This window comes from Protopterus annectens, chromosome 4.part1 (genome assembly GCF_019279795.1).
Source record: "Protopterus annectens isolate FY-2018-M chromosome 4.part1, PAN1.0, whole genome shotgun sequence".
Taxonomy (NCBI): domain Eukaryota; kingdom Metazoa; phylum Chordata; order Ceratodontiformes; family Protopteridae; genus Protopterus; species Protopterus annectens.
Window position 1 is genome coordinate 151,650,567 of NC_056734.1, and position 26,787 is coordinate 151,677,353.

Below are 26,787 nucleotides of genomic sequence, written 5' to 3' on the forward strand. Positions count from 1 at the left end.
TCAGTGTGCTGCAGGTGACTTTACACAGTAGCATCATGCCATCAATGTCCTGCAGGAGACTTTAGCTCAGTAGCATCATGCCATCAGTGTGCTGCAGGAGACTTTAGCACAGTAGCATCATGCCATCAGTGTGCTGCAGGAGACTTTAGCACAGTAGCATCATGCCATCGATGTCCTGCAGGAATCTTTAGCTCAGTGGCATCATGCCATCAATGTCCTGCAGGAGACTTTAGCATGGTACCATCATGCCATCAATGTCTTGCAGGAGACTTTAGCACAGTAGCATCATGCCATCAGTGTGCTGCAGGTGACTTTACACAGTAGCATCATGCCATCAATGTCCTGCAGGAGACTTTAGCTCAGTAGCATCATGCCATCAGTGTGCCACAGGAGACTTTAGCACAGTAGCATCATGCCATCAGTGTGCTGCAGGAGACTTTAGCACAGTAGCATCATGCCATCAGTGTCCTGCAAGAGACTTTAGCTCAGTAGAATCATGCCATCAGTGTCCTGCAGGAGACTTTAGCACAGTGGAATCATGCCATCAATGTGCTAGAGGAGACTTTAGCTCAGTAGCATGCCATCAATTAGCAGACACTGTGAACACTAAGTGAGAAAATTTTATATTAAGGTGGAGCAACTGAAGTAAATTAAAAATGGAGGTGGGACAGCTGCAAGTGGAAGCTAGATGTTGAAGAGGAACACATTGATTTTGGGTTACTCTTCTTCAATAGCCCAGAGACATAGTATTGAGCTGTTTTATTATGTTTTATTATTTCCTGTTTAATGTTACTGACATGTTTATTTACAGCTACATATAGGGCCCCTACAGAAGCACATTGGATTTGCAGCTATACAAAATGCCTGATATTCTATGTGTCTTCTAAATATTTCAGTACTCACTAGAGTAGTGCCAAGAGAATTGTGGGTTGTTCTGCTTTAGAAACAAACATAAACACACTTGCATATCCACACACACATACACACACACACACACGCATGCAGTCACTAAATAATTAGACACCTTCACTGTATGGAACACTAAAGATGTATGTGTGGAAAATAGTCGTCATCATTAAGTTATGAAACATCTTACAAATGTACAAACATAAATTTTTAGTTGTTTGTGGGCTGGTTGGTTGGTTGGTTGCTTTTAATTGTGAATATCCGTCTGGATAGAGCCTGTTTTAAACTGAAACCTGTACAGAAAAGCTCTGGAACATAGCAGTATGGATATTTCATACAGATGTTAATGAGTACCCATAAATATAAGAGGTATAAAATGAACATCACTTATTCCTCACAGCTGGTTTTGCAGTAAAGCTAATACATCACAGTAACATAATTAATACATTCTTTAATTTTAGATAATAAATACTGGACAGCAGTATATTAAATGCATGACTTCTGAACTTAAATATAATTCCTGGTCTTAGGGCAGAAACTTGCTCCTCTTGCCTTTAAGGCATATTTTCAATAATGATTGCTTCTTGCCTTTTTGGCTGAGGTCAAGTGTGGTTTTTAAGGATGGTTCATCCTAAGAAGAGCAGGTTGCTAAAATCACAGACATAGTGTCATTCTGCATGCACTCATCCCATATCTGTCATATTGGTCTTCTTGTGTAGAAGATCTCCAGGAAATTGACAGTTTATATTTAACATGTATGATAGAACCTTTTTATTAAACAGTATAATGTATATTGTGTTTTCTCAACAAACATTTAATACATAAACGAGTAAATAAATAACGTTTCTAGGAACTTATGTCACTAATACTAGTACCAAATTATGGCAAAGGAAGACAAAGTCTAATGATGTCACAGAAGACAAGAAAACCAATCAGTGAGTCTTTCGGCTTTTCCCGGTTAGGGGTCGCCACAGCGGAACTCCGGTCTGCTACTGATTGGCAGTAGATTTTGATGAACGCCGAGGTGCCAGCTTGACATTCAACCTTCAATGAAGGCACGCCCATTTACGCATGTCTTTCGAACACTCACCCAACCACCTGAGTATGGTACATTAATACAGTTGGAGAGTCTGAAAGACTAACATGTTCTGGTTATAGAGAAGAGACTAACTTTTACTGCTGCAGGATTATGCATGCAACTAATCAGGACAGCGCCGTGTAGATTTTGTCTTAATACTAGGTGTGTAGAAAACAAACTTTTAATGCTGGTAATGTGACTTGTCAAAGCAGTCATGGGAAAACTCTCTCAAGTTTGCCTAGATCAGCTTTGTTTCATAGGCTTTCCCCATACCATCTGTCTTATTTAAAGTATTATCATTTTTCCATCTTGTCACAAAGAGAAAGTTCCATATTAATGTAATACTGTTTTCACATGAGGAGTCGAGCTTTCTCTCAAACATTATTGCTGTGAACTTTATGCCTGGTACTGTGCACCTGTCAACAGCTGTTGAAATATTTCTGTGTTAATTTTGCTTATAAAATGGTAACCTACTAAACAATATAGTAAGAAATGTCTTTTTTATTTTCTTCTGCAGGGGTTGAGTCATCTTCATCAGCATAAAGTGATTCACAGAGACATTAAAGGGCAAAATGTCTTACTGACAGAAAATGCAGAAGTTAAATTAGGTAAGTGACTGAGCTGCTTAACTCATGAAATACTTCTCAAAGTAGTAATTTTCATAAAGGTGATCGATTTAAAACTGAAACACATTGTTGTGTTACGTAGGCTGAAATCTAACCATTGGTGATAAATGAGTATAAGTCACACATCCAAAAGCTACAATATCTCTCTTACTGTCTCTTTTATATACGTTAAGTGATTGTGGGCAATATTCTTAGGCTGGAATTCATAAGTAGCTATGTACTATAAAAAGGAAGTGTGTGCAAGGGAACGGAGATTAATAAAAGGCCACACTCTTTCCAAACCACATGCAAATGCAGTAGTCCGTGGGACTGGTCTAATTAAAATACACCCACCTGTTATGTAATAAGTGAGCCTTGGAATTCCATACTATAAATACATCTGAACAGTGTAAGTATGCACAGGTATTAGCAGTGTATAGCAATAGTTTCTTGTCATGTAGCAACATTGTAACTTTGCTCACTGTTAGCAGAGCACAGTAGACTTGTGCCCACCCAGCACAGTACTGGGTGACTGCAGTATGTTCTATGAGGTGCCCACCCACTGTTCCAGTTGCTAAGATGAGTGAGTTAGAAAGATTTACCAGAGCATTAAAGAGTTATAGAATGTTCTGTGAGATGCCCACCCACTGTTCCAGTTGCTCAGATGAGTGAATTTGAAAGATTTACCAGAGCATTAAACAGTTATAGAATGTTCTTGAGGTGCCCACATGCTGTTCCAGTTGCACAGATGAGTGAGTTAGAAAGATTTACCAGAGCATTAAAGAGTTATAGAATCTTCTATGAGATGACCATCATATTATTTTATTTTATTTTATTTTTATTTTACATTTGTTGACCGGGCTAGTCTAGCAGGAGATATTTCCATTTTCAGTAGAGGCCCGGGGAGAAAAGCTCCACAGAGAATACATAAAGAAAAACATCATAGTGTTTGTAAGAAAGTTCATAAAAGACAAAACTAACAACTCTACAGTTTCATATTATTACTAAATGAGTTAGTTACTAACCCACACAGTTGCAGTCCAAAAAACTTTATACAAACATAAAATACTTTGTATGATAAATACACTAAATGATACTAAATGAATTAATTACTACCACACACAGTTATAGTCCAAAAAACATTATAGAAAGATAAAAAATACTTTGTATGATAAAGATACAGGGTAGGAAGTAAGAGAAAAGAGAGCTAAGAATAAGGGAAGTTAGAAGGGATTAGTTATGGAAAGGAGAGCAAGTAAGACAGTCAACAAGGAAAGAAGTATTAGGAAGACAAGTGGGAGTAGAAGAAGAAAGCCAAGTGGAGGATGGAGTCAGCAAGAAGTAGGAGGTAGTTCAAAGTAGAGTATAAGTAGTGGAAAGTTAATCAGGTTTACTACAGGAGCACAGCCAGTGGTTTTGGAAGTGCAGTTTAATGTTTTGTTTGAAAAGAGGCAATGATGTAATCTTTGTTATGTTGCTAGGTAATAAATTCCATTTTGTACCTACTGAATTTGTAAAAAGGGAGTCACCAGCAGTGTTATTTGATTTTATAGAACTAGCCAATAGTTTACTAGAAGAGCGGAGAGAGTTACGATTGTTATAGGGGATTATGAGTTGAGAGAGTATAGGGGTGTTCTTTGGTTGGTACAGAATTTTATGGGCAATAGTGAGTTGTTGGATTGCAAGATAGTTTTGAAACTCTAGCCAGCCTAGTGGTTTCAGGTTGAGACAGTGATGGGTTCTGTACGGGTTACCTGTAGCAAAGCGAGCAATGTTATTGTAGCAGGTTGCCAATTTGGTAAGGTTGTTTTTCTTGAGGTTGGTAAAGATGGGAGAAGCATAGAGAAGAGTAGAAAGAAGATGGGAGTGAGCAATCCTAGTTCTAGTGGAAGGCGTCAGAAATGGTCTAATATGATATAAGGATCCTATTTTTCTATTGACAAGTTTTATGGAGTTGTTAATGTGTTGGCTGAAAGAGAGATTATTATCAATTGTAATACCTAACAGTTTAGTGGTAGAGTCGGGAGAGATGATAGTGGCATTGTTGGAGGAGATGGTGAAGTTTAAGGGGGGGGGTCCTGGAAGTAGGGGTGAAGAGGAGAAGTTTAGTTTTTTTAGCATTTAATAAGAGGAATCGACTGGAGAACCATGTTTCTACGGTATTAAAGATTTTTTGAGTATAAGAGATAAGTTCTGAGGTGGAAGATGCTGAGCAGATGAATGTAGAATCATCAGCATATTGAATGCAGGTAGCTTGAGGGTTTATTGTTTGGAGATCATTAATGAAGAGGGAAAAGAGAAGTGGGCCAAGAATGGAGCCTTGTGGCACTCCGATAGAAACAGGCAAAAGAGAAGAAATGTGGTTATTCCAAAGAACTGCTTGTTTTCTGTTTGTAAGATAAGAATTAAACCATCTAATGGCTGGGATATCAAAAGATAGGGATTCAAGAGTATTGATTAATAAAGAGTGGTTAACCATATCGAATGCTTTAGAGAGGTCAATGAAGATGGCAGAAGAGAGTAATAGTGTCTACAAAGGAAAGCAGGGCAGTAGTAGTACTATGATATGGTCTGAAGCCATGTTGACAGTTAGCTATAATGTTGTGGAGAGAGAGGTGGTGTACAAGCTGATGGTGGATACATTTCTCCATAATTTTGGCCAGAGGAGAGAGGAGAGCAATAGGTCTATAGTTGGAGTAGTCTATGGAGTTACCACCTTTATGGAGTGGGATAATATGAGAGACTTTCCAGATATCTGGGATGATTCCTTCTTTGATAGTCCTATTTATGAGAATAGAAATAGGATATGCGATAACCTTGGCAGCCTTTTGTAGAAAAAGTGAAGGGAGCTTGTCAGCAGAGGGGGTACAAGGTTTTAGTTTGAGAAGGAGTCTGTATATGTAAGATGTAGAGATAGGATGTAGAGAGAATTTAAAGGAAGAGTTTGTAAGGTTACATGGTGGGTGTGAGTTGTTGGCATTCAGTTGTTTAGCAAGAGCTTGTATAGTTTCAGTGAAGAATGTGTTGAAAGCATCTGCAGTTTGTTGAGGGGTATCAGGATCAGCATTAAGTGGGGAAGGTGTTTTAGAACTTCCTGGGGAGAGGAGTCTATTGACTGAAGACCAGAAAAGTTTAGAATTATTAAGGTGAGTTTGTTGTAGATCGAAGTAGATTTTTTTTTTGTCAGCTATTATTGCCTTTTTGGTTAGATTTCTAAGCTGGGGGAAGTGTAGAAAATCAGGGTTATTTCTGTGGGATCTCCATGTGGCCCAGACTTTATTTCTAGTGAGAATAAGTTTTTTGGTTTCATGGGAAAGCCAGGGAGCTGCATTAGATTTAATTCTAATGATACGTTCAGGAGCATGAATGCCAAGAATGGATAAAAAAGTAGAGTTAATGTATAGTACTGCATTTTCAAGAGGAAGTGTTTTTAAGGGGTTCCAGTTACATGCACTAAGTTCGGATTGAAACAGTTCTGGATTAAAATGTTTGATGGTGCGTATATTTCTTATAGTGCAGGGGTATACACAATCAGCCTTTTCCCTTGTTATGAATGTTAAGGAGTGATCGCTAACATCATCTGGCAAGGTTCCTACTTTGTAACTATCTTTGACTTTGTTTATGAGAATCCAGTCTAAAATGCTTTCTCTATTACTATGTTTGTTGAGCCTAGTAGTTGAGGTAATGGTTTGGGTAAAACCATGGAGGTTGATATGAGAAGAAGGATTATTGGCATTAATGCTATTCCAGTCTATGTTCAGGTCACCTAGTATAATGGTTTCTTGGGGATATGTGGCAGATACCCAACTAAGATAATCTTTGAGGATTGGTATATTATTACCAGGTGGTAGGTACATACATATAATATAAAGGGATTTTTTGGAATTTAATTGGAGTTTTGCAATGATTGCTTCTACCTTGCTATCTTGAGTTGGAGAGGCAGGAAGGGTAGTAATATTCAGATGATTTTTAAAAAGAATTACAACTCCACCACCTTTGCGGTTGGGACGGTCAAGTCTTACCATATTGTAGCCTTGGGGAGTAATCTCAGTGTCTTTAGTGAAAGACTTTAGCCAGGTCTCAGAGAGGCAAAGAATGTCAAATGCATGTATGTGAAGGAGGGAATGCAGGTAGGGTATTTTGTTGTTTATGCTTTGGGTATTAAGATGTCCTATTAGGAAGGTGTTATTGAGTTTGGGTATGGATACTAGGGGAGAAGGGAAAGTAGGACCAGGGTTAGGGTGGATATCTCCAGCTTGAAGGGTAAGATTAATAGGTTTCATAGTGAGGTTACCTTTTAGAAAGGTTAGTAATTTAGTTTTGTTATCAGAAGGCAAGACATAGTTGAGATGTGAGAGTCGGTGGAATTTAGGTAGTTGATAGTTAGGGGTAGAAGAAGTATATGGATATGAATTAAGTGGATTGAGAAATGTTGTAGTGTGTTTATGTGGATCGAAAGGTTGGACATACAATGGTTTCTCATAGAAGGATAGGAGGTAAACTGAGCATAGGGTGGAAAAAAGTAGACTTAAGAGTAAAAGCTGGGTTGGCAGGTAAGGAGCCATAGTAAGAGTAGGAATATTAGAGAAAGATGAGAAAAGTATGAGAGGAGGAAGTAGAAAGGGGTATTCTATTGTTAAGTAAAAGTATAGAACAACTTAGGATAAGAAAAGAGAGGATGGGAGTAAAACAGAGAAAGGAGTAAAAAGTAAGAGGTAGTTCTAGTGTATAAAGGAGTAAAATTAGGAGGGGTAAGTGGAAGAAATTAGAGGGAGAAATAGATAGAATAAGTGTGAGTGTATGGCGGTGAAAGGGTGTGAGTGGGGGTGGGAGGAAGTTGGAGTGGGAAGGAGAAGGATTGGAAGGTCAGAGTAGGGTGTGTGTCCAGGGAGCTATAAGGTTAGGACCCCTGGGGGTGGGTGGGAATTGGGGGTAGGGAGGGGAGCGGAGTCAGCCTGCAGGGCGAACGGAGCGGGTTGAAGCAGGTAGTAAAATGGCTTGACAAGAAACAATCAGTAGAGCTGGATACTAAGGATAAGGTTGGTAAGTCAGGAGTAGGTAAGAGCAGAGATAAGCAAGGAGTCTGAGATGGAATAGGTGGTTGTAGACAGTAGTAGTGAAGGGTGAGGAGAGAGTGTAAAGGTATGGTCTGGGAGATCCAAATGTTAGTTAAGGAAACAAGAGAGCAGAAGGTAAATCAAGAGGTGAATGCTGGGTTAAGGGTGCCACCTAGTGGCCGGGTCTGCTATTGCAGTTGAGTTAGAGAGGGAGTTAGCTAGTTGTAGAACTGGGAGGGGGTGACTGCAAGTAATAGGGGTTGCTGTGTAGGTTGGGAGGTGGGTGATAGTAATGTTAAGAGAGGGAGGTAGAGACTGCTGGCTGTCCTGGCCTAAAGCCGGCGTTAGATCCCCTAAAGGGTTTAGTACAATGGTTTACAATGTTACTGGCAGGATATGGAGACCAACAACATACTTTCTTATTATCTTGAAACAGGATGCAGGGAATTTAGGCTGTGAGATGCCACTGCAGTGATTCTGATAGGATTCTTTCCACAAGGCAAGTTGGTTTCAAGAGACTAGTGCAGGAAATAGCACAGGAAGAGTATGGAATTTCTTATTTTCTTGAAACAGGATGCAGGGAATTTAGGCTGTGAGATGCCACTGCAGTGATTCTGATAGGATTCTTTCCACAAGGCAAGTTGGTTTAAAGAGACTAGTGCAGGAAATAGCACAGAAAGAGTATGGAACGAGGCAAAAGACGCTGGGACAGGAGCAGACAGCAGTCAGGGCTTTACCAAGATATTAAAGATATTAGTAATTTAGAAAGGTTTACCAGAGAATTTAAAGGGATTTAAGAGGATAAAAATTACGCAAGTCTCAGATTCCCACTTTTGCCAAGCAGCACAGTTCTGCCAAACTGAGGTAAAAGCTGTGCTGTGCTATGACAAATCTTTTTTGAATCCCAGACTTACAGCTGACTTAAAGAAATGCTTTGAATGCAGTCTAATCAATTTAAAATTGAATTTTGTGGTAAGATTTGATTCTATTTATCAGCACTAGTACACTTCACTCGATCTGAACATTTTTGTTGTTTGGCATGCAGTTGACTTTGGAGTTAGTGCTCAGCTGGACCGAACTGTGGGCAGAAGAAATACATTTATTGGAACTCCATATTGGATGGCTCCTGAGGTCATCGCATGTGATGAAAACCCTGATGCAACATATGACTTTAAGGTAATTAACTTGCTTTCAATTGTCTTCTATTTTATTTTGTCAGTTGCTGCATTGGATGCTTGTGTAGTTAAAATCACCTTCATGGTAGTTTCCGAGTTGAACAGAAAAACTGCTCTTGGGAAAACCAGGTACCTAACTGTCCAAACTCCTTGTTGGTCCATTGGCAGTGAGAACCACAGGGAATGAGGGGCAGGGTCCTGGTTTCAATCCCCAAAGAAAGGTCATAGTTTTCCTTCCCTGTTCATAGGTTCATAGGTAGGGTCTAGGCTATCTGCCTGAGAGCATTTACAAGCCTTGCCAGAGTGTGTCGGCTTTCGCCGCCCCATTGATTAATTAACTGATCCTCTGTCAAGCAGAGCCAATAAAGTGATCCCAGGGGTGTATTTTCTGTTACCCATCCACTCGTCAAGGTTTCTCTTAGTGAGGGGCTCTGTCTGATGTAATTTGGAATTTTGTTCCAAAGCATGGGGAGTCTCTGTGACAGGAATCTATCCCTCCAGCATGTTCTATTTATTGTTGTGGTGAGGTTTAGCTCACTAGAGCACATGGCTCGCAGTGACTTGGTTTTCTTTAGGTGGAGTATGTCCATCAGTTCTGAGTTGGACATGATTTTGTAAGTCAGGCAGAGATCACCTCTGAGTAAGCGATATGCCACTGAGTACAGCCGGAGTTTTTTTAGTCGGGCTTCATATGACATATGTTTGAGGCCAGTAATCCTCTCAGTGAGGTACTTTTGTGGACTTTCCAGCTGTTGGAAGTGTCTTGTGAGGTACATCCCAAATGGGGCATTGTACTCTATGATGAGTCTAATGAGTGACGAGTAGAGGGGCACTATAACCTCTTTGTTTCTAGATGCGAACCCTTTAGTAATTAGATGGGCCACATAGAAGGATTTCCTAACTACTTTGGCAATATGATTGTCAAATGAGAGATTACTATCTACCTGGGTCCCCAGATCTCTTATTACCTCTTCTATATTAAGGGGGCTGCCACCTATGTGGTAATTCGTGTGTGTTTTGTTTTTCCCAAATGGGATGACTATGCATTTTTTGGCATTTAGCTTGAGGCCATGACTTTGACACCAGGTGTCCGTCTCAGTAAGGCCCTTTTGGAGGATGTCCGTGTCAACCGGAGAATCAATTATGGCTCCCAGTTTGCAGTCATTGGCGAACTTGGTAAGCCATAGTCCTCCTGTGTTTGCCTGTACTTCTGAGAAGTATATGCCGAACAGTAGGGATCCCGGGACTGAGCCTTGCGGGACACCACTTGTGACTGGTTTAGAGTCGGACCTGGAGCCCGCTATTCTTACCGTGTGAGTTCTGTCTGTAAGCCAGTTGGCAACCCATCTCGTGATGTAGGGGTTTATGTTCAGGCTTGTGAGTTTTTCTGTAATACCCAAGTGGGGAATGGTGTTGAAAGCCTTAGCAAGGTCAAGGTAGGCTGTGTGAACCACCTTTCCCTCATCTATGGCCTTGGTGACTGTCTCGAAGAAGTTAATCAGGTTTAGTAGGCATGATCTGCCCTTAACAAAGCCAAACTGGGTTGGGTCAAGTGTTTGGAGGTTTCCAATGTCTTTGTTAATGAGTTCCATGATGATGTGCTCCATAGCCTTGCAGACCAGGCTAGTCAGGTGAGAGGGGGGTGAAGTTTGCACTGAATCTGTCTGCCAGGATGTTGGCAATATCAGTAGGTTCAGTATATTTTGTGCTATTTTGCACAAGTTCAGTGCATATCTGCGAGTTGCCACTTAGATTCTTAACATAGCTAAAGAAGGCTTTGTGGTTATCTTTTGAATCCTTGGCTATTTTTCTTTCAAAGTTAGCCTTGGATGATTTCATGAGGGACCTCAGTTTCCTACTGATACTGATCAGGGATGTCTTTCCTTCTTGGGATTTGCTATTTTCTGAACTAGTTTCCTCCTTCTATTGTATAGCCTGTTTATTGCAGAGGTCCACCAAACTGGTTTCCTTCTCTTAGAGGAGTGAATCTTGGTTTTGCTAGGGATGGCATGATCCATGCATCCTTCTAGGTGCTCATAGAGTGCATTTGTAAAGGTTTCTGCATCTTGGACAGCGTTATCCTGTAGCGTGGGGGCTGTGAAACTTGCCACCTCTGTCTTAAGTAAGGTGACGTTTGCTTTAGAAAAGTTTTTTTACTGTGGTTTCCTTAGCTGGGGGTGGTGGTGGGGTGTGGACATCCAACGTGATTAGTTTATGGTCCAATCTAACCAGTGATGGGTTGACCTCCGGTGTGGAACACCTGTCACCCATGTTGGTGATGACTAGGTCCAATATGTTTTCACCTCTGGTAGGGGAGTTTACCAGCTGATCCAGGGCGTTTGAGTTGATGAATTCCAGGAAGCGCTGGGCCTGGGAATGTGTACTCATTTAGTTTTCCCAGTGAATGGTAGGGTAATTGAAATTGCCCAATATCAGGTTGTTCGGTAGGACCTTCATTTTTTCCAGTGTCTCCAGAAAGGTGAAGTGGTGGTCCTGGGTCATGGAGGGTGATCTGTAGCAGGCCACAATTTGCATTGCAGATTTGCCAGTTGTTAGTTGCACATGGATGATCTCAGAGGTATCATGCTGCGCCACTAACCTGGAGGTGTAGATATCCTTGATGAATATGGATACACCTACTCCTTTTGTGTTTCAGTCTATGTTCTGTGGCCAAAACATGTGGTATGAGTTGTAGCCTGGTAGTGCTGGGGTGCTCTCTGGAGCCTTGAACCAGGTTGAGCTGTTGAGTAATTAATAAGTACTACAGAATAATGATAAAATGTACACAACTGTATATCAGCAGGCAGCAAAGAAGAATTATGGCAGCTGTATTCCTTTATAGAGTGAAATGTGATGTCATATTATTGTACATTCTCTTGCTAAGGAAAAAGTATTTCCTGATCTGCTGTACATTACTGTCAGGGGTAGTTTCATCATCGGAATATGTATTATATTTTTAACTGCAATATGCAGATGATTTTTTTTTAATCAAAGGAATACAAAAAGTATACATTTAAACCAAAAGAGCCTCTCTGTGACAAACGTTATCTTGTTTATGTTCAGCTTAACTGCTGAAAAATGAATATAACTGTATTAGTTGAGAACTGCCTTTGAACCTTCAATAAACATTCATAACAAAATAAACTGAGACAGTAAATAAAGACCATCGTCTGTTGCAGATTGACCATCTCTGTTCTTCCTAAGGAATAAGCTGCAGACATCAACTGATTAGCAGTCTATCTTCTCTTCATCCTCCTCTTCCTGCTCCCATTTATAATTTTCTTCTGTTTGTCACATTATGCAGTAAAGTTACAAATGTTTCATTGGGTAATGCTTACAAGGTCCTGAAGGTATTGAATTACACTACTCAGAACACAACTTTCCTTGAACCTTTCATCTGTTTATTTCTTTATTGCATACCTCTGAAGTGTACTTCATTATGATACTGTTGCTCATTTTGAGTCTTAAAAAGTCCATATTCCTTCCTGTTTCACACTGAAAGAGTTTACACGTATTCAGAGTTAAGATTTTTTTAAACTAGAATCCGTGTTAAGTAATAATGAATCATATTACTTCATCAAAATAAATTTTTTATAAGTATAAAGTAACACTTTTTAACCATCCTGTGAGATTTTTGGTTGAAGTTTTTCATAAACTGGTAATAGGTGTTCTACATTTTGTTCATCTGTTCCACATTTTGAGAGGGCGTGTTCCACATTTCTTTGTTGCATTTTTAACTTCTCTACAGTATCTAATTGCAAAGTTTAATTTAGAAGGCTGTTGTATGTATTAGCAATGTGCAAAACTGAAAACACTTTGTGTTCCTCACCCCATCAGACTATCCTTTTTGTTCCTCACTTCAGCGGAATTTGCATATTGTCTCTTTTGATGTCTGTTACTGAAACGGTCTGTCCCATTAGACTTGCTTAATTTCAAAAACTGTTGCTTCATGTTTAGTCTGGTTGCCCCCCCAAGTGGGCAGCTTTAGATCTGTTTCACCCACCTTCACAACAACAAAAGCAACACCAAAAATAAGTGTTTAATTGTCCAAACAGACAGAGCTGCCTTAGGTGAAATGGTGATGCAGGCAAAAATCTCCATGATACTCTCCCACCTCCCACAGAACTTTGAATGATGCCTTCCCCATGTCATTTAGTTTACTTTTTTCACCATTTCCACACATTTTGCCTTATTCTTTCTCTGGCTCCATCTTTCTTTCAAAACACGTTAGTTGTTCAAATAACTGAGGAGGAAATAATCAAATTAAACTGGGGGTCTGAGGCTGCTAGGCTCAGATAAGTCATAGAGTTTCTACATATTTTGAGGTCATTTCATTTGATGAAAACCCTGGCACAACATATTTATTTATTTAACATTTGTTAACTGGGAAAGTCTGACTTGGAACAAAGCCAATTTTCAGTGGCGGCCTGGGGAGAAATGCTCCAAATGCTTGTCTTTGAAAGTGGGAGAAAATCAGAGCACCTGGAGGAAACCCACATGAACGCAATGAGGACATGCAGACTCCACACAGAAGGCACTCCAGCTGAGAATCGAACTGGAGAACATCTTGCTGTGAGGTGACAATGCTACCACTGAACCACTGCATCATCCAATATGACTTTAAGGTATTTAAACTGCTTTTAATTAGCTTTCATTTTATTTTGCTATTTTTGACACAGGTGCTAAAGTTTCTATTAGCCTGGGAACTAAAGGCAGAGGTGTCAAATAGTGATGTTATCCAGCTAACGCAGCAGTAATGTGTATTATTAATTTAAGAACTCTCTCTCTCAGAGAAAGTCTATACATTTTGTATTTGGACCTAGAAACATCTTCTCATTAGCACTTGTTCATTTGTTCATAGTTCATAGGTTAGTACTAGGCTAACTGCCCTTGTGGGCCATTTTAAGCCTAGCCAATTACCCCATGTGAGAATCAAACCCTGCACCTTGTGTCTACAAGGTAAACACCTTAACCATATGCCATCCTCCCACCCTTCGTATCTCTATTTGCCTGGCTCTGTAAGTAAGTCATTTAGGGCCTAGTATCTCTTAGATATAGATAGGAATATGGGAAAGATTAGCTTAGATGTTTTCTGTATTTATGTGAGACTATCCTGCAATATTGTTTTAAAATATTTCCTGTGATTCTGAACTCTGTTGTCACTGTGTTGAGTTATTGAGTGTTGTCTTGTTCTTTTATTATTTATTATTAAATATATTTAAACCTTTTAGTTGTGGCTGGCTTGTTTAGAGGCATTCAAGCTCTTAGTATACTTGCATATGTATTTGGTGACACTGTACAGGCCAATCTTAAATAGCCTTGCTGTTGGTCACATTTACCATTTGGATAATACTAACATTACACAGTAGAATTGGTCACCCTTTGTAAGGGCCTTATAGAAGTTGATAAAGAGTGGTTGGTGGCAGCTGATACTACCTTATAGTCTGGGCAGAAGGGGGCATAGCTAGTGAACCTGTGCCAGCCTTCCCCAGGAGTGTTTGTGTGTTTGCATATAAATCGAATCTCAAAGTGTATGTGTGACAGCTACTTGGGCAGGGACACGAAGCATTGGTTGGACAGAGAGGGTGCTGGAGGTTTTGGCTTGACCACTCGGCTGAAATTTTAACCCTATGGCTGTGCCAGTGAGGAGTCTTATTGGGGTCTGGAGAAAGAGGCAGAAACCAGCCCTATACTGACTGTAATCTCTGTATGCTGTTAAGGGAAGTTGTACTTTACTGTGTGTCATCCTCCCAATCAGAAACAACAACAGTTGATGTACAACATGATCCCCAATTATCAGTATGATGTTTTAAGGTACACTACAGTTTTTTTTTTAGTACAGGGAATGCATGTAGTATCTTGTGCTTAAGGCTTAAGTTGATATTTTTAAAGACAGGGATCTATACAAGTAAATCTAAATTTGCCACATACTGAGAAAATTCACAAGTTTGTCACTGTAGTTCTCGGAGAACTCAAGTTGATGTAATAGATTTTTAACTGACAGGACTTATTGGCTAAGCCTGCCTTTGATATAGCTGGCTTTGATCACTTCTCTAACATTTATTTCTATGCAAAAATCTGACAGAAATGTTCATAAAATATCTTGTGGGCATGCATTTCCCAAATTCTGGAGAAGAATCAAGAAGACTTGACCCAAAAGAAAAGGAAGGAACATAATAATACTGAACATAGTAATTACATTAAGTGCGGCAGACAAAGAGCTTATAAATCCCAGATATGTCGGACATGATGAGCTCCTTTCTGTTATCTGGCATAGACTATCCCGAGTGCCATGCTGTGCTATTGCTGAGCACTGCATAGCGGTCACTAGGTAATGTCCCTGAAATAGTTGCACAACAGTAGAGGAATGTGCCATTACAAAAAACTGTGAAAATGCCACGGTAAGAAAGAAATTGTATGCGAACACTTGAATAGATCCAATTAACTAAGAAAAGACCTTTATCAATGCACATCCTTCTAAAAAAGTATTAAGTCCATCACAAATAGACATTAGCGTACCTGACTGAATGTCTGTCAGTCTGATCTTGGACCAGCATCTGGTACATTTTATCACTCTTTTACTGACTACTGCCCATACTGGTCCATCTGGAGAGATAAACCACTAAGTGCTCCATCTTCTGTTATCACAGCTAGCAACAGACACCGGCAGGTTTTCTTGCATTCACTTGTAAGCGTAGACATGATGCCTATAAATAACGCCACTGCCATTATCCAGACATTTACCTGTGAGTCCTGGACAATTGTGGCCCCCAAAGTAATCTAAGACTTTGGGAGACTTGTGGTCTTGCTTTTCTTAAGAACACAAGGCCTTGATCTTAGAAAGACTCAAATTCTGTTTTATTTCATTGCAGCATTATGGGTGAACTCTCTCTACATGCCTAGATGTCATTCCACAATAAGTATAAAGCCTTGTTCAGCCCCCAAAAAAAAAATATATATATATATATATATACACACACACACACACACACACACACACACACACACACACACACACACACACACACACACACACACATTCCTGTATGTCCTTTAAGAAAGATCACTTTTAAACATTAAACAATTCTGTAAAGAAGTAAACACCTTGTTTAAGGGTGACTCTGGTAAGAATGTACAACAAACCTGCACACTTACAAGTGATAACATTGTCATTTACATTGTGATCCCAGTAAATACCTACTGTTCATCCAGACTCCAAGTTTAATCTTTACACCAGCCTGCACAGCATTTTTTTTTCTTCCTCCTTTCTGTAGTGCAGTCTTGAAACTGTTACTGACATAAAAGGACATGGAGCATGTACCTTCCACAAGATGGCTTTCAACTAACCACAAACCCAATATGGCTACTCCTAAGGTGCTTATTATCTGAAAACACCATCTCCAAGCTGTGGAAAATCACTGCCACCACCACTCTGCCTAATGAGGGCAAAAGGTACTAGTCAACAAGTACTGGCCAGCTCTGTATTGCACCCACTTCCATAAACTATGCAGTGCAACTTACAATATAACTCTCCACTAATAACCTATTAACTGATTTCTAGCATGGATTCAGGCTCAAGTAATGGGTAGAGAATGCAGTGACCCATCTGTCAAACCCATGTTCTGCCTACTATGAAGAGTAGCCAGGGCATATCTCTCAACTGTCCAGATTTGTACCTAATATTTTGGTCTGTACCTCATAAAATGTTTGGTTTTGTAGCAAATCATTTGGATTAAAGTCACTAAATAATGACATTTGAGTTTCAGACTTCATATTCTTCAGAAAATGCATGCTAACACAAATCATGTTGTTTTACCAACTTTATAAGTTAGTAAGAAAAATATTTAAAATCTATCCCAGATGTTCATCGTGTTTCACTGTTGCAGTCCTTGCAAAATGGGTTATCTGGCTCCCAGTAGCCCACAGTCAGCCAGAATACCAAAGTCCTTGGTATATGATGTCGGCTGCCTTCGGTTTAAGCCTGACGTCAGGACGTCAGGTACAAAGGAAGGCAGCCGATGCCATTTCCTCAGTCTTTCTTGCCGCGAAGCCTGAAGCAGAAGCTTTTTGCATGAGTGCCGGTTAGCAGAGTACCTTCTTTTTGTATTCCATCTGCTTAGTTGAACACATCCTCAGATAAGTACCCCATTGGGGACCCTTTTATCTTGCTTTAATGACTGTCATAGAAAGTTAATAACTGTCTTGCCTTTGGAAAACAAATTCCACATCGTGATTTTCACTCCTATTGTATAACTTGTTTGGGCCTTGAGCATGACGTCCCTAATTGCGTCCTTTGTGCCTCTTTCAACCCGCGTACCATTCACCGTAGAGCTAGGATCTTGTTCAAGTATTTTGGAGTTTGGCCTAAGTTCGTCAGTATGGCATCTTCTGGTCTCCCGACTTCAGATGTGCCTAAAAAGTGCAAGGATAAGGACCACGACAGGCTTAGGGTAAGATTAATCGATGACGTCCCAGTTAAGTTGGTTAGTCAGTAAGGCGCTTTCTTTGCCCCTGCAGTCTGTGGATGTTCAGCATCGGGCATCTGTGGAGGCCTCATCTGAGTCCTCCATGCCGCAGGCTTCCACTTCATCTTCTGATCCTCCGCCAGTCACTGCCTGTGATAGATCCAGAGCTGCTAAGCAAGTGCCGGCGTCTGAGGCCTCTTTTCTCTGCCCCGAGACCAGATCCAGACTGACGACCTTGGTTCAGACTACTGTGGTGGCTAGGTCTCCTGAGTCCCTCAGGCTTTCTAGCAGGGCTTCCAGCTGAAAAACTACTCCAAAGCAGGCACCGGCCTCCCTTCAAATGCCTCAGTCTCAGATGATAAAGATGACTAGTGATCTCTTGACCCTTTATCAGGGGCTCTCAGCCACCTCCTTCTAAGAGGGCTAAGGAATTGTCCCCAGAAGTTTTGTCTGCTTCAGGCTCTGAGGTTTCTAGCACTTCTGCTGATGAAGAGGGAAACTCTCAACTTTTTTTCTGGTTTTGACGATTCTGATGCAGAAGACTCCATCCCATCCGCTTCCCCTCCAGAAGATTTTTCTTCTGGAGATACTCTGAATACTCTTAGGGAGCATTTCAAATGGGAAAGTCAGGACTACCCTCAGTCTTAGAAATGGGTTAGGGAATTCCTGGATTTGCCACAGCATAAGCCTTTGGCTATCCCTCCAGTTTTGGAAGTTGTTGATGATGTTTTCATGGAGAATTCTTTGACTCCTAATTCTGTTCCTCCTGCTCCCAGAAAACCTGACAGGTATTATAGCGTTCCTGATTCTCATCAGTTCCTTTTTAAGAATCCTACTGCTGATCCAGCGATTATTTCTCGGGGCCCTAAAGGTGTTAAAACCACGGTTGCTAAAAATCCTGTTCCTTCTGATAGAGAAACTAGGGCCTTAGATGGATGGGGTAAAAAGGTTTATACTTCCTCCACCCTAGCTATTAGGTCTGTTAATTGTCTTGTTCATATGCTTAAGTATCAGCAACATACTTTGGAGGCCATTAAGGCTAAGATTGCTGGTGTTCCTTCCCTGATGCAGAGTAAGGACATGCAAGATTTATTAAATTCTGCCACTCTTGTCACTAAACATTCTCTATATTGTGGTTTTGATACTTTGGAGGCTTCTTGCAGGGCAGCTGCCACTGGTTCTTTTATTAGAAGACATGCTTGACTCAGGGAACAGCCCCTTTCTGAACCTGTCAAATCTAAATTGCTGGATGTAGCTCTGCATAAGGACAATCTTTTTGGTAGCAAAGCAGAAGAGGTGTTAAAAAAGTTGGAGGATAAGCCAAAATCTATGCAAACTGTTAAGGATTTCCTGCAAGTTCAGCTTCCTTGTTTTAGTAGGCATTCCCTTCTAAGAGTTGGACTTTTCCTGATCTAGTAAACAGGATCGCACAAGGCCTAAGGGTTACAGGTTTTCAAGGGGACAGACTTCTGCCCCTCAAAAGGCTAAGCACTGGCAGGCTTCCTCTTCAAAATTGGGGAGTTCTAAGCAAGCTTCCCAAGGCAAGCATTCCCAATGACTCCGGCCTTTCCGTGCCTGCCATGGCAGGCCCAGGGTTTCCTTTGGGGGGAAGGTTAGCCATTTTTTCAGATGTCTGGTACACCATCACAGACAAAAAATGGATGCTCAAAATAGTATCCCAAGGCTACAAGTTCTCTTTTCACACCTTCCCGGTCCACCAAGGTTACCCAGATATCCCCCCACTTCAAAGAGCAGAAACAGAAAAACAAGTTTCTTCTTTACTAAACCTGGGAGCAATAGAGCCAGTTCCTGCACTACAGATAGGCCAGGGTTTTTACTCCAGACTTTTCCTAGTTCCCAAAAAAGGGGCACCTGGCATCCTATTCTGGATTTGTCCATTCTAATCACTTTTTCTGGTGATTCCCAAGTTCTAAATGCTCACTGTTCAGCAGTTGCTGCCTTTGCTGGCTAAGGATTCCTGGCAGGTGACTTTGGAATAATAAGGGAAAGCTGCAGGCAGATCATTGTGTTTCACTGTTGCAGTCATTACTCCTGGGTTATCCTGCTGGCAGGCTACCCACAGTCGGCCTGAATTCCAAAGTCCTGGTCCGGTGTCAGTTGCTGTCACCTCTTCCCTGACATCAGTGCACCAGGGGTATAAAAGATGCAGCCAACGCCATTTTCTTCTGTCTTTCTTCCGCGCGGTGCCCGAAGCAAAAGCAGTTCGCAAGTGCCGGTCGTCCGACTCCTGAGATTTTCGAAATCTAATTTCAGATCCAAAGTCTTCATTAAAGCTAAGTACCCCGTTGGGGAAACCTTTTTCTTGCTCCAGACCGATGTCAGAAAAAGTTAACAATTGTATTTCTTGTGGGAAGCAAATACCTCATAAGGATTTTCACTCTTACTGTATTCCTTGCCTAGGCCCTGACCACAATGTTGCTTGTTGTCGGTTTTGTGCTAGATTTAACCAACGCACTATAAAGCGTCGGTACAATTTTGCCTTTCATTACTTTGGCCGAAGATTCAATTATACTATGCCTTCAGAGCAACCGACGACCGGAATTTCTAAAAAAACGCAAGGGTAAAGACAAGGACAGGCATCTGAGGTCCAAAACCAATGATGAGGCTTCCGCTAAGCTTGTCGTCGGTTCGCCGGTTCACAGTGAGGCACTTTCGCAGCCCCTGATGCCCATTATCTCAGAGCCACAGGCCGCTTCCGACTCCCACGTGGAGCCAACTTGGCCTCTGGAAACTCAAGGTATTGGATCCTCAGAAAATATTCCCTCAGATGGGTCCGGAGCCGCTGTGCAGGCATCGGCTTCTGAGGGTGTTTTCAGACCAACTCAGTTATGTGTAAAGCCATCTTCAGCTTCCAAGCCAAAGACTAAAGCAGCTCCAAAGACAAAGAAACAAGTATAGCATTCTCCAGGACAGGCTTCCATGCCTAAAAAACAAATGCTCAAAATGGCCGAAGACCTTATTACTTTGATCAGGGGTTCCCATCCCCCTCCTGATAAGAGGCATAGGCAAGAGACAGAGTATGAATCTTCAGATCAGGTTTCCATTTCCTCTAATTCCTCCTCTGATCAGGAATACCCTCTTCCTCCCTATGAGGATTCTAATGCTGAAGAATCTATTCCTTCAGCTTCTCCTCCATAAGATTTCTCCTTTGGGGAAACCCTGCATACCATGGGGGAGCACTTTCATTGGGAGAGCCAGGATTATTCAGACTCTAAGAAAAGGCTCAGAGATTTTCCTTTACTTCCTCAGCACAGGCCCCTTGCTATTCCCCGTTGTGGACATTGTAGATGATGTTTTTTTTCAGAGTCCGGCCTGTCTCCAGACTCTATACCCCCTGCACTGGTTAAGCCAGAAAGATACTACAGGGTCCCAGATTCCCAGTAATTTCTTTTTAAAAACCCTGCTGCTGACCCAGAAACCATATCTCAGGGTCCTGATGGAGTCAAAGCTTCCACTGCTAAAAACCCTGTCCCCTCTGATAGGGATTCAATGGCACTGGACAGATGGGGAAAAAGTTTACACTTCTGCTACTTTGACTGTATGGGCCTTAAATTGTCAATTTCATATGCTTAAATATCAACAATAACTAATGTTACTACTAAAACAGAAAATGTTGACTAACTCTGCATGTCCTGAAAACAAGGAAATGTTGGATTTATTGCATGCAGCTGAACAAGTGGGAAAACATACTTTGCCATGTGGTTTTGATTCTTTGGAGGCTTCTTGTAGGGCCGCTGTAACGGGTTCTGTGATTAGGAGGATGCTTGGTTAAAGGAACAGAATCTGACTGATCATGTTAAAGCAAAATTATTAGATGCTCCGTTACAGCATGATACTTTGTTTGGTGTTAAGGCAGAAGAGGTGTTGAAGAAAATGGAGGATAAAGTGAAATCTATGCAGACAGTTAAGGATTTTTTACAGGTACAGCCACCTAGATTTAGCAGGAACTGGCCTTCAAAAAATTGGTCCTTTCCAGTGTCAGACAGGCCACAAAGAGGCAGGTACAGATGCCCTAGAGGCAGGTCCCAGCCCCAAGGCTCATACAGGCCTAAGCAATGGGGTGCATCTACCTCCAAAAGCGGAGAAGACAAATCTCAACCTTACAGGAAACAGTCCCAATGACTTTCCTCTACCAGTACCAAGCACTTACCTTTTACAAGCTCCCTTAGGGGGAAAACTGGCACTTTTTTCACAAAACTGGCACATGATCACCCAGGACAAATGGTCTTGAATATTGTGTCTCAGGGCTACAGGTTCCACTTTCACACCCTGCCAAAGGCAAGAGGCATGCCAGACCTGCCACACAATCATTGGGCAGAGGCACAAAAGCAAGTTTCATCACTCATGGACATGGGGGCCATTCAGCGAGTACCACTACAAGAGCAGGGACAAGGATTTTACTCACAACTTTTCCTGGTACCCAGAAAGGACAAAGTCTGGAGACCAATACTGGACCTGTCTATTCTAAACACTTTTCTGGATGTTCCAAAATTCAAAATGTTGACTCTGCAGCAGCTTCTGCCCATGCTGGGCAAGAAGGCTTGGCTTGTAACTTTGGATCAAAAAGAGGCATACCTGCATGTCCCAATCAGACAATCTTGCAGAAGATACCTCAGATTCATAGCTGGATCAATGCACTACCAATTCTCTGCACTGCCCTTTGGCTTATCTACTGCGCTCAGGGTCACAAAATGCCTGGCACGAGTAATTGCTTTCTGTAGACAAAGAGGAATTCAGATATATCCCTACTTGGACGACTGCCTCATTCAAGCAGAGAACAAGGACATTTTACTAAAACATCTGGCGTTTGTAAAAAGATTACTAATTTGCCTAGGGTACAAAGTAAACAAAAAGAAATCAAAACTAGTACCCTCTCAAGAGATAATATTCCTGGGTGCAAGCTTAAATACAACTGCCCAGATGGCTTATCTCACACCAGACAAACAAAGGCAACTGACTTCTTACTTCGAAATGTTGGCAACAAAAACCCAGTTATCTGCAAGAAAAATTCTGCAGGCTTTGGGCTTCATGGCATCCTGCATTCTGTTAATTCCATATGCAAGACTGCATATGAGGAAACTACAATGGTATCTAAAAAGTGTTTGGACTCAACATTGCCACAGCCTGGAAAAATCAATTACACTCATTCCCTGCCTGCAACAGGAGTTTTGATGGTGGGCTCAGGCCTGTCACCACAACAAGGGACAGCCTTTCACTTTACCCACTGCCAGGCAGACAATAACAACAGATGCATCAGATTATGCCTGGGGGGCCCACATGGCAGGAAAATGTATTCAGGGCACATGGCCCACAAGCCAAATGCATCTTCATGTCAATCTAAAAGAAATGCTGGCTGTACAAAATGCTCTGACTGCTTTCAAGGATCTCCTTCATCCAGGACAACTGCTGATAAAGACGGACAATACTACAGTCATGTGGTACATAAACAAGCAGGGAGGCACGCATTCCTACCCCCTTTGCAGACAAGCCATGATTTTGTGGAACACAGCACTGACTTATCAAGTACACCTGCAAGCTCAATTCCTGCCAGGAAAGACAAATACTCTGGCAGACGAACTAAGCAGAAACCTCATGGATCCTCACGAGTGGAAACTAGATCCACAAATCTTCAGCATAATAACAAGGAAATGGGGATGCCCGGATATAGATCTATTTGCCTCCCCTCACAACTGCCAACTACAGAGATTCTGCACAAGGATTTATCACAAGCTAGCATGGAAAGTGGATGCTCTATCATTCAGCTGGAAAAACCTTACAGTATACGCCTTTCCTCCACTACCTTTCCTCCCCAAGGTACTCCTAAAGGTCAGACAAGAGAAGCCAAAAATGATCCTGATTGCCCCAGACTGGCCACACCAGCACTGGTACCCAATCCCAAAGAGCTTGTCTCAAGGCCCAGCCTGGACATTGCCTCAAATTCCTCATTTACTGACCCAACAGAACAGTCAGATACTGCACAGCCAGATCAAAACCCTAAATCTGGCTGCATGGCGGATAATGTAACCACTCAGAACAAACCTCTCTCCAAAGCAGTTATGGATGTTATTCTGGAGGCCAGGAGGCCCAGCACCAGAAAATCATATGCAGAAAAGTGGAAGAGATTCTGTGCTTGGAACCAGGCACATGGAATTGACATGCTTGCACCAAATATTCCTCAGATTTTACAATACTTAACTGAGATGTTGGACAAAGGCCTATCCTTCTCATCAATTAAAATTCATGCCTCTGCCATTTCAGCTCATTACAATACGGACCCTTCTATTTTTTCACATCCTCTACTAAGGCAGTACCTCAGAGGAGCCAAAAACATAAGACCCCCAAGACGAGCACCAATACCTGCATGGGACCTCAATTTTGTCTCGGAAAAACTCACACTGCCTCATTTTGAGCCAGCTAATACAGCTGAGATAAAATTCTTATCATGGAAAACAGCAATGCTCTTAGCAATAACTTCAGCAAGAAGAGTCTCAGAGTTACAGGCACTAATGGCGGTTGAACCTTTTATAATTTTCCATCCGGACAGGGTTTCTCTGAGGACAAACCCAACATTTATGCCTAAGGTGGTGTCCATTGTGGCTCTTAATCAAACAATTCATTTGCCTACCTTTTATCCGAACCCACAGAATAAGGGAGAGAGACTTCTACTTTTTTTGGACATACACAGACAACTATGCTTCTACTTGGACAAAACTAAAGCTTTCAGAAAATCTGAGCAACTCTTAGTGGCATATGCTGCAGGATCTCAAGGAAAAGCAATCTCAAAGCAGACAATTTCCAAATGGATAGCCGACTGCATTCATTTCTTCTATTCTCAACATGGCAAATCAGTACCCAAGGGCATCAGGCCACACTCAACCAGAGCAGCAGCTACTTCAGCAGCCTTCCTCAGAGGAGTACCAACTAAGGATATTTTGGAGGCTGCAACTTGGACTTCAGTGGACACTTTTACAAAGCACTACCACTTACCTCTTTACTCTAAATCCAGAGCAGGCTTCGCCACTGCAGTTCTGTAGGGCCTCATAGCCACTCCTAATTCTATTTAGGCCCAGCCACCCAACCTCAGCTTTGGGATTCAACCCAAGAGTAATGACTGCAACAGTGAAACACGATGAACATAGTACAGTTGTGTACCTACTATAAATGTAGATGCTCAAGTGTATTCACTGTTGCAGTCCAGGTTACCTTCCCACCATCCCCCTTTGATTGCTGGGACTTATCTGTACTTCTCTATTCTATACAACCTATGTGGTGTATTTGCTTGTAGATGAAGGTATTGTTTATGTTAGTGCATGCTTTTTTATAAGCAGAATTTTAGCCTACCCTTTTGGGGCACCTGACATCTGGGGCAAGAAAAACTGAAGAAAATGGCATTGGCTGCATCTTTTATACCCCTGGCGCACTGACGTCAGGGACGAGGCGACAGCAACCGACGCCGGACCAGGACTTTGGAATTCAGGCTGACTGCGGGTAGCCTGCCAGCAGGAAAACCCAAGAGTAATGACTGCAACAGTGAATACACTTGAACATCTACATTTATGGTAGGTACACAACTGTACTTTCCTTTGCTTCAGGGTGGGGAACAGACACTTCCAATTCTCTGCACTGCCCTTTGTCTTATCTACTGCTCCCAGAGTTTTTACAAAATGCCTGGCTCCTGTCATTGCTTTTTGCAGGCAAAGAAACATTCAGATTTACCCTTACTTGGACGATTGTCTTATTTAGGCAAGCTCTCCAGAGCAACTTCTAAAGGATTTGGACTTTGTGAAGAACCTTCTCACCTCTTTGGGCTACACTATCAATGAAAAGAAGTCGAAATTGGTACCCACCAGGGAGATTGTATTCCTGGGAGCGAGTCTGAACACAGCCGTCCAGATGGTATCCCTCCCTCAAGAAAAACAAATGGATCTTTCAAATTTTACTTCAAGAATTTGGCGAGCATGACCCGGCTCTCTGCAAGGCAATTCCTGCAAGCCCTGGGATTCATGGTTTCTTGTATTCTGATGATTCAATATGCCAGACTGCATATGAGGAAAATACAATGGTACCTCAAAAACCTTTGGTGTCAACACACTCGGGATTTAGACTTGATTCTTCCTCTGATTCCCTGCCTGCAGATGGAGTTCCTTTGGTGGGCGACAGCCTGTGCACAGAACAAAGGCCTGCCTTTCTGTCCACCTCCTGCCAGCCAGACTCTCACCACAGATGCCTCGGATTATGCTTGAGGTGTACATCTAGAGGGTAGATGCATTCAGGGGGCTTGGAACTATCAACAGATTCATTTGCACATACATATGAAGGAATTGATGGCAGTCCAGCAGGCCTTGGTGGCTTTCAGGCATCTTCTCTCTCCTGGTACTCTTCTAGTCAGGACAGACAACACCACTAACATGTGGTACATCAACAAGCAGGGAGGGACTCACTTTTACCCCCTGTGCAGACAAAGCATGGTACTATGGTCCATGGCAGCTTCCATGGGCATTCATCTGATTGCTCAGTTTCTTCCAGGAAGACTCAACACCTTGGCAGACCGGTTGAGCAGGCAGGTCCTGGATCCTCACGAGTGGCAACTAAAAAAGACCATTTTCTTTCGCATCATTTAACATTGGGGCACTCCCCAGGTGGATCTCTTCTCATCTCCAACCAACACCTTTTTCTAACCTTTTGCACCAGAGATCATCATGACAAAGCTTGGAAAGTGGATGCTCTGTCCTTCCCCTGGACACAGCTCTCGATTTATGCATTCCCTCCTCTGCCTCTTCTTCCCAGAGTACTTTTAAAGATAAGGGACGAAAAACCAAGGGCCATCATCATAGCTCCAGACTGGCTCAGACAACATTGGTATCCACTACTTTGCAGTCTCTCCCAGTCTCAGCCTTGGCATCCTCCCCTGATACCAGATCTCTTGGTTCAGGAGGGGGGAAAATTCTGCATCCTCATCTTCAGACTCTGCATTTGGCAGCCTGGCTCATAATTTAAACCTTTCCCAACAGGTGGTCGATGTCCTTCGTGAGACCAGTAGGCCTAGCACTAGGAAATCTTACGCAGATAAGTGGAAAGGATTCTCCATTTGGATGCAGACTAGAGGGGAAGACCCTTCTCAACCTACTCTTCCTCTTATTCTTGACTATCTGGCAGGCTTGCTTAATGGTGGACTTCCCTTTTCTTCTGCCAAGATTCATGCTTCAGCTGTTTTGGCTCATTGTTCTTTTGAGCAGCCCATTTTCTCTCATCCCTTGATGAAACAGTTCCTCAGATCAGCTAGCAATTTAAAGCCTCCCAGAAGGGCTCCTACTCCTGCTTGGGATCTTAACTTTGTACTTGAGAAACTTACTCTGCCTGATTTTGAACCAGCTGCCTGAAGTTTTTGTCCTGGCAAACTGCCTTTCTTTTGGCTATTACGTCAGCTAGAAGAGCTGCTGAGCTGCAGGTCTTAATGGCAGTGGAGCCTGTTATCATCTT

At 41.9% G+C, this 26,787-nt stretch overlaps 1 protein-coding gene across 8 annotated transcripts in view; it reads left to right on the forward strand.

Annotated features, from left to right (window-relative positions):
* TNIK (TRAF2 and NCK interacting kinase) overlaps positions 1-26,787 on the forward strand; it is a 1,728,926-nt gene that overhangs the window by 1,149,233 nt on the left and 552,906 nt on the right. For all 8 annotated transcript variants that reach the window (XM_044070048.1, XM_044070049.1, XM_044070051.1 and 5 more), the window contains exons 6-7: positions 2,502-2,592; positions 8,692-8,822. In XM_044070048.1, the coding sequence (XP_043925983.1) occupies positions 2,502-2,592; positions 8,692-8,822 (222 nt within the window). The remainder of the gene's footprint in view (positions 1-2,501; positions 2,593-8,691; positions 8,823-26,787) is intronic.